This window comes from Teleopsis dalmanni, chromosome 2 (assembly GCF_002237135.1).
Source record: "Teleopsis dalmanni isolate 2A chromosome 2, ASM223713v2, whole genome shotgun sequence".
NCBI lineage: Eukaryota > Metazoa > Arthropoda > Insecta > Diptera > Diopsidae > Teleopsis > Teleopsis dalmanni.
This window is the reverse complement of record NC_051847.1, coordinates 50,819,296-50,828,756: the sequence shown is the minus strand read 5'-3', so window position 1 is coordinate 50,828,756 and position 9,461 is coordinate 50,819,296. Positions and strand designations below refer to the sequence as shown.

Here is a 9,461-nt window from a genome sequence, read left to right as displayed (position 1 = left end):
AAAAATAAATGTAGAATAAAAGTCACGTTAGGCTTGAACATTTCTGAAGAAAACCACTGTTTGAATAATTTCAATGCTAACAAGAAGTGATTAAGTAGAATTTTAAGTAGAATTTTGCATCCTATTTCAAAAAATCATTGATTAATATAAAATGTAGTAATTATTAGGATTAGTAAGTATACGATATAAAGTACATCATGTGAATCTGGTAACCAACAACCGTAATAACCTTGTTTTGTTACTTTTCATATTCGCAGTAAGGACCAATTATCATTCGTATTTCTACAACTATTTCATTTTCACACCATCTTGATGCTCATCAGAGCTCCATAAAGCATATTTACGTACCGTGTGAAAATATTAAAAATTTGCTGTCAGTTTCGTTCGAAATTCCTGAGAAGGCAATAACAATGAATAAAATAAATCCCGATGAGTGTTTCGAGTTACGCATTTACCGCCCCACAAAAGCCATAAATAAAAATCTAAGGAGAAATCAGTCGGTCTTCAAAGCTCCAATATAAAAATAAACCAATTCGCAAATGGTACACGCAACCCAATTTTACTACCGCGCTGACATTCGACTCCGATTCCGATTCCGACACAGTAGCATGTGCTAGGTGGTCCAACGGTTATCAGCACTGATAGCAGCTACCGAAACAAATCCATAGCCGAAGTCAAGAGTAAAAATACAAACAATGGGTGAATGAACTACAGAACCTACAACAACAAGAAAAATGCAATTCAATGTTGAACGAAAGCTCCTTTCTTCTCACGTTACTCACCAAAACAAAAAAAAAAAAAAACAAAATTGGAAGTTAAACGAGCGAAGCAAGAAAGCTTTTTGCAGATGCTGTACTGTGCTATAGAGTGTGCTGTACTGTATGGAGGGAACAACAACAAAGGCGGGAACATTTTGAAAATGGCGCTTCCTGTGATGTTCTATCAAAACATTTTATTTAAAACAAATATTTAAAGCGCACCCAAATAAATTTGAAGGCAAATACAATTCAAAGAAAACAAAAGAACAAAAATTGTTTGAATGAAAATAATAGAAAAAAATAATTTTCTTCTGATAAGATTACTTGGTTGTTGTTATTGCTCCCGTTAAAAGTTATGTCGCTGATATATTTGCTGTCATATCTAAAAATATATGTACGTCATATATATATGAATGTACATATATGCATAAATAAATATGTATATATATATATATATTCTGATAAGAAGAAATAAAAGTCGATATCGAAAGGCAAACAAGGAATAGGTTCGCAGCATTTTTAAGCAGCCACCTACGAACTGAACTGAACTGAACTGCACATTTAACCCAAAGCAAATTTCTAACGATTTTTGTGTTGACTTTTTGTTTGTACTGTTGTGTTTATTTATTTTCATTTGTTTGTGTTTGACATCAGTTTTAATGGCGGGGGGTACAGTACATGAAGCGCTTTATAATTTTTCCTTATAGCGAAATGTTGGCTTTAAGAGTTGGAAGCCATGGTAAGATGGCGCGCTTTCTTGCCTCAAGTCGATTTAATATAAAATAATTTTTGAAAATAAAAAATTGTTTATTGTGTTATGATTAAATTTTATATAAATATCAACTTACTAAGGAGGGTACAATACGTACGAAGCGCATAATCATATAAAAAATATAATAAATTTTAACAATTTTGATATTTTAAATTGATTTATTAAACACTATCTAATCAAGTTTTGGATTAATTTTTATCTGAAGTTTACGTCAGTTTTTATACTTGCAATATGGTTTTGTTAACCATCAACAAAAATTTATTTGAGTGTAAAAAAGTATAGAAAAAGAAAGAAAACTAAATTAAGAAATATAATTATTTTTCTTCTTCTTCTTCTTCTTCTTCTTGAGTTAGTACTATTACGCACTTTTACTCTATAATGACTGGGGAGTTAATCACTACCCCACACTAGGCTTTAACTAGGCTAAAAAATCATATCATTTATTTGTCTTTTAGTTGATGACGGACCTTAAATCAGCATATCTTCCTGAGAGTCCAGAAGTGGACTTGAGGATTGTTATGGCGGGGTTAAGTAGCGTATCAACTTTAGTGAATAATTTTAAAGCTCTGTCTCTGATATATTTTTTCACTGAGTCAATCCTAAGATCTCTATGTATGTCCGTAGATCTAATGTACCATGGAATCTTAAACAGTTTTCTTAAGGCCAGGTTTTGAGCTATCTGTAATTGCTTTAAGGTGGTATTTGAGGCTTTGCTATATGTAACACATCCGTACAGAAGTGCAGGTCTAATTACTTGCGTATAAAGTAACTTTCTGTTTTTAAAGTTGAAGTGATAATTATTAAATAGCGGCTTTAATAAATGTAGAATCTTAGAGCAGCTATTCCGTTTGTATTTCAAATGTTTAAGCCAATTGAACCGTTTGTCAAAAGTGACCCCCAGATATTTTATGTTATCCTCCCACCGTATCTCCGTGTCGCAAACGCTCACTCTTGGAGGATGCTGTCTTCTTTTTCGAGTTATAAATATAGCCTTGGTTTTGTCATTATTAATTTTAATCTTCCATTTTTGGAAGTATTCCACCATAAGGTCTATATTTCCCTGTAACGTGTTGCTTACATTTAAGGCATCCCGATCCGAGTAGATCAAGCATGTGTCGTCTGCGTAAAGCGCCATTGATGTGGGACTTAAGGTGGGGATATCTGCCGTGTATACATTAAACAATGTGGGAGACAAAGGCGACCCTTGAGGTACACCTGCTACAATTGATCGGGCGGACGTAAGAGTGCTATTAATTTTAGTACGGAAGGACCTTTCTTGCAGGAAGCTACCAATGATTTTAGTCAAACCACTAGGGATCCCAAAACGGGCTAATTTGACTATTAGACCATCATGCCAGACCTTGTCAAAAGCTTTGGCTATGTCAAATATAATCATCCCGGTTGACTCCCGTTTACTTAGAGCGGTTTGAATCAGCTGCGCAGTTCTGGCTAGTTGTAATTCCGTGGAGAGATTATCCCTAAACCCGAATTGTTCGTCAGGAAGTATATTTAGGGCATTTACCGCTGTTTTAAGCCTAGTCAGGATTACTCGTTCTGCCAATTTCCCCATAGTTGGGAGCAGACTGATAGGACGCCAGTTCTGCGGAAATGAAGGATTCTTGTCCGGTTTAGGAAACACTACGACTGAGGCCAACTTCCAGGCCTTTGGAAATTCGCCAAGCCTAAGCATGCAATTGATGATGTTAACAATGCATTGGATTGCATCTTCTGGAAGATTACGTAGGCATTTGTTACTGATATTATCATATCCGGGTGCCGATCTGGTCTTTAGACTCGAAATAATACATTTAATCTCATCTCTGGAACACTGTGAGATGCTTTCATCTGACATCAGGTTCCTAAGATTAGCAGCCTCTTCGGCAATATTTTCTTCTACCAGAGAATTATAGTCACTATCAGTATTGGGCTGAAATTGCAGCTCCAAAGAATCTGCAAAGGCCTCAGCTTTGGCTATGTCTGAGAAAGCCATGCCGGTAGCTACATAAATAGGCGGCACTACCGGTTTACGTTTAAGCCTAAAATACTTGTTCAAAGCCCAGAAGGTTTTATTACCTGTATCAATTCCTGAAAGAAATTCGCACCATTTATCATTATTATATTTGCCAATTTTTTTCCTGATTACATTAGAGAGACGATTGGCTTCTCTTCTTCTCATAGGATCTCCAGTTATTTGAGCAAATTTTCGAATCGCATTCCTTTGTCTAATGATTTGTTTGATGTAATGCGGCAGATAAAAGTAGTTACTTGGTTTTCTGGTCCTGGTGGTGGAGCTATTATCCAATGCCTCCTTAATCTTGAGAGTGAGTTTTTGGATACAGTCATCAAGATCCTCAGAAGTTACTCGCCAATTATTTATATTTGAAATATCAACCTGATTCTTAAATGAGTCCCAGTTAGTGGTTATGTACGTGAGATTCATGTTGATTGCTGGACAATTTTCAAGAATAAAAAGAACTGGTTTGTGATCCGAGTCCAGTTCATCAAGGACCTCTACGTGCACATTCGATTCTAAGTTATTTGAAATTCCGAAGTCAATGACGTGGACTGTGATTCTGCCATAATGTGTCGGTTCACCTGGCGCATGAATCTGCCATAAGTGTTCAGTGGCGAGCCCATCAATATCCCTGCCAGCTCTGTTTGAAGTTCTGTCACCCCAGCTGCTATGATATGCATTTAAATCGCCCGCTAAGAAAGTAGGTGTCTCGTTGTTGAGGATAACCTCAAGTTCATTAGGGAGAATTTGCAAACTCGGTGGCCTGTATGCTGACACAAAATTTATATTACCAAGTTGGCTTTCAACCAGTACAGATGTTGTTTCGAGCGATTGTTGGTTGCAAATTGTAGCATGATGTTTAATGCCATATTTAATCACGATGGCTGTGCCACCACCTCTTCTTGAGTTTCTGTCTGATCTGTAAACAACATAATTGGGAATTTTAAAATGGATAGCAGGTTTCAGAAATGTTTCTTGGATCAACATAATGTCAATTTCAAAATCATGCAGGAATTGGATGACCTCATGTTTCTTGTTAATAATGGAATTGGCATTCCACGTCACAATTTTAAGTCGATATGATGACAAACTCATTAAGAAGCTAGGGTTGGCACTAAACTTTGTAACAAGGACTCCATCATAGTTTTCATCATTGTACTAAGTTGTATCTGCATATTATTTAAAATATATAATCTGTTTAATTCAATAATGACAGGTACTGCAATAGCTAGGCAATCAACCTCTAAAATAACGATTGTATAGCAACAAATTTTCTTTATACATTAACTGCAATCCTTAACACAAAGCTAGAATTGCTAGCGACCTAACATTGTTTTAAGATGGGATAAACGTGATCGAAAAAACAGTCAAGCTCATGCAAGTCAGTACACTATGATATTCGAATATCACTGTCTTTGTATTAAGTTAGGCAGCAATCAAAGCAATTAAATCCAGAACAGTCAAATGAAGAAAGTACCATAAAGACTCCGGTTCCCGGATATGGGCATATCGAAGGTAACGACTTGTAGATGAATTCGCCAAAGGATACTTTCGAATGGATATAAATGAAGTCGACACTTCAATGCAAACCCCGATGGTTTAAGTATGTAACAATGTAAATGAATTAATCACTGCGATATCGATGAACTTATGAACCAATAGGTTCATAAAAATTCTTATTGTCAGATTCTTGGACATGGGGCTATCGAAGGTAACGACTTGTAGATGAGTTGGCCAAAAGATAATCTTGAAACTTCAATGCAAACCCCGATATTTTGAGTATCTCACAGGGTAAATGAATTCATTACTGCGACATCGATCAAACCCCAATGTTAATATGCAATATTATGCAATAGAATATAGACTGTAAGATCTCTAGGGAATACGCATTGAATATCACAAGGTCTCTCTCTGTTGGATATATGTGGGTAAGAACATCGAAAGATGAAAGAAACTAGCAGATAATATAGCCAAAAATAAGCTTCGATCGCATTATCATTAAAAACAACCCCAATGCTAAAAATATTTAGGACCCTAGGTGAATTCACCACTACGATAACAAAAAGTTAGTAACTAATCACACTAACCACACAGTCTATAAAGCTTCTAGGTCGCTATGGTCATTATATAGAAGAAAAATGAAAAATCATTTGCGATTCAGCAAATCTACAGCTCGTGTGCTTTTTGAGGTACTAACTAAACATTGTATAAGTGCTTTGCTGGGTGTGTAGAAACTACCATTACGAAGAGAAAATAAAATCTATTCAACACTATCTGTATTTGCCTCCGATTGCAGACGAAGCAGTTTCAATACCTACGAGTCTGTTTCTTCATTTACCTAGTAAAGATACCGAAAGTAGACTTATCAAATCTCCATAACTTTGTGTGAAATCCCAAATAGCTGCGGAAAAATAACACAATATTGTGAACAATAGTTGGTGTGGCTTGCCTTTCACTGATTCCTTTAAGGGTATCAGAAGGGAAAATAGTTTTGTTCAAGTCAAGTGTTAATGCTTTTATCAACGTGCTTTCGTTCAGCTTACTAATCTACCTGCGGGAAATATTGACTGCCTTAATAAGTACCTGCTCCTTGATGGAAAATACTTTAGCCCTTATGGAATGGAGAAAAATATTTCTTTTTACTTTAGGGACAACTTACTCTTCATAAAATCCCTTAAGACCACAATGCTACGTTTCTATGCTTATTTTATTCTATTTTATAGTATTCTTTATTTTATATAGTTCAATCCTAATATTAATGAAATAATTTGCACCGACTTTGACTGTTTCAAAAATAAAGTATAGTTCAAAATTTTTGACAACTTCTTTACTAATTCAATAATTTACAATATGAACACATAATACGAACCCAACCCAATTAGTTGAGTTCAAAAGTCTTATCGGGCGCGATGTATTTCTTGATTGACAGCGCCATAGTTCACTCTGAAGAAAATTAAAAATAAATACATACATTGAAGAATAAATTCAATTCAATTGTTTTCAATTTTTCATTTTTTTCTTTTGATTTAATTAAATTACATTTGTATTAAAGAAATAATGAATTCTGGACAGCTCAATTCAATTGGGCCACTCTATATACTCTTCATCAACAACAGAATATAAAGCGATGTAGCGATATTTAACTGGTCTGCTTGTCTACATGTCTTCCACTCTTTTTTAAACCTGAATAAACTGAATTTCTTTCCTCCCTCATTTTTGAAGAAAGCTCTAAAAAATTATTCTAAAGCCTCTTGATAACAGATCTTTAACATATATCGGTTTAGTTCAATTCTCAACGATCAGAACTGATATTTCTTTATTATTTATAAAAGTATTTTTAGTAATATTGTAGTAAGTGATTAATATGAATAATCTCTGATATATGTAACATATTTTAGTATATGTTAAATATATTTATTTGAATTTACATAACAATTTATTCAAATTGGTTCAATTCACCTGGTGACTATTTTAATTTAAAGGAATGCATTTACATATCTGAACACATTATAATTATTTTAATTGATTTTTTTTTTTTTAAGAAATTTATAAAACAATTAAAGCGAATTAGGCACCCTCACATAAATAAATAAATAAGCAGAAGTTTTATTCACTCAGTACTCACCTAGTATATCACTCTCTGTCAAATCAACAACCTCAGAGGTAGGAGTTAAAGGAACATCTGAAACATCTTATAATCAAAAAATATATAAATAATACAACTAAAAATAATATATTAAAAAATTATACATAAAATAAATTTAAAATTTATTAAAAATAAATGAATACATAATATTCAATATATATGTAGATGAGTTCGCTGAACTTCTTCCTTTCTATTGCCTTTAAAAAAATTGTATCCTAGATGTACTATATATATTTTTTTTTTCATCTATATAATATTGAAAATATTAATAAACTGTCTTCAAATTATATTATTTTCATATAGAACATATTAGTAAAAATAAGACAGAGAGCTATTGACCTACTTTTTAGTATATATGATATATTTTTTATTATTCCAAGAATTTCTAGAATCCAGAATCTATCATGATTCTGGGTTAACGTGCCAATGCTACTTACCTTTTAACGATACCATAAATTTATAGCAACAAATGTGTTTTATAACAATATAAATTCAGAGCTGACTTGTCTTTACTTAGTTAATAGGCCTGCGCATCGATTCCATTGGTTCCCTATCGAGAGAATATTAACTTTCTAGAGGTTTCTAGAATTTCTAAAATATTAGAGTTTCTAACTTGACCATATATATGCCAAAGATACTGTTATGAGCACTAGTTTCTCGATGAAATAAGAAGTTTTTACTTTGATAATCCATAAAATGATTGAAGTTATATTAACATTATATATAATTCACCAATGTCGAATGAATTTCGAATATTTTTTAGTGTATAAAAATGTATGCTAATATACCTTCAATGTTTTGTTTCTCTGATTAAAGATTTCAAGTTAATAAGTTCTTGATAAGTTAACTTATTTATTCTAGTATTATTTTTTATATTATTTTTGTTAAAATTTATTTTAAAAAAATTTTTAATTTACAATATAGTAACTAAAAATATTTTATAATGTTAATATTATAAAATAACCTTCAACTATTTCTTTTATCAGGATTTATTGTACCATTTTGTAGAACCCACGTATTCACAAAACTCTTATCATATATGAAAAATGTATACCTATAAATATTTTTGACTGCTTTGGTGTATTCTTTAATCAATTTACTAATGTGTTATTCATCTTATAAAATAATAGTAAAATAATAAAAAGTCAATATAACGGATTTCATTTTTATTTATATGGAGAATTTTATTACCCTTTCCTTATATGTCATTTTAACATTGAGTATTTTTACAACAATTTTAAGAGGTTTCCTAATTTAATTGAAAGCAAGCTTATAATACATAAGCGTATATAATTTACAAAAAATATAATATAAAATAATTATAATCACATAGAAAATAAATCACACTATTTTATTCAAAATGGAGAAGTTCACATTATAGAAACATTTGTAAAGAGTTTTAAAATTTTTAATTCGAATCGCTAAGTGAGTTGTGTAAAATACCCTACAGTACGCATATTAGTTTTATACTACGTATAATCATCATCTGCATAAAGATTACTGCTTTCACTGCTCTCTTTTTTAGTTAATATACAGACATTCTTCTTCTTTTGTTTTCTCTTCTTGTAGTCATTAACAATATTACCTAAATGTTTGTTACTCTTTGCCAAATATCGTAACTCTCGATCTGAGAAATGTTTAATTATATCAGCATAGATCTCATTAGGCAGTCCTAATATTGATGGATGGCAACACAACTCCAATAATTGTATCTGCCCATTTCGAATAGGTACGAACAGTTTATCTCGCAATGTGGTTGCAAACTCTTCAAGTCGAGCAAACCTATTAAATATGGGTCTGTCTCTGCTACAATTCATAACGTAACGTTCCACAGACAAACAAATGCTGTACCCTTCTGATTTGATGGCATGATCAGGACTGACTGTTAATATCATAAATTCCCCAGTTGTATATCCATTGAAAGATGAAAGAAGTGCTCTGCCGCAACCACTTTTCGTATCAACACCAAAAATACTGTACAAATTCATCTGAAAGAAGCATTTGTTTGGTACAAATGAATATGTTGGTGATAGGCGTGATATTGTTAACACGTTTTTGGAGTGGTATGACGATACAGTTGAATTATGTTGTAATGAGTTCTTGCACCTTTCATATTCTTCTTCTGTGACAAATCCACATTCCAGAGCCACAATATATGCCAAAATAAAAAATAGTTCTTGATTTGTGTAGTCCTTATCTTTCATGTGATCCATAAATCGTTTTAGCACAATGGGCGTGGTTTTTACGTTTAAATCCTGCAACAACATGCAA

General features: G+C 32.6%; 1 protein-coding gene across 1 annotated transcript; it reads right to left on the bottom strand.

The window, feature by feature from the left end:
* Positions 1–8,659: 8,659 nt before the first annotated feature.
* Positions 8,660–9,457, bottom strand: LOC119674513 (protein nutcracker-like). The gene has a single exon (XM_038085655.1). It carries the CDS (start codon positions 9,455–9,457, stop codon positions 8,660–8,662), a length of 798 nt encoding a protein of 265 aa, XP_037941583.1.
* Positions 9,458–9,461: the final 4 nt, after the last annotated feature.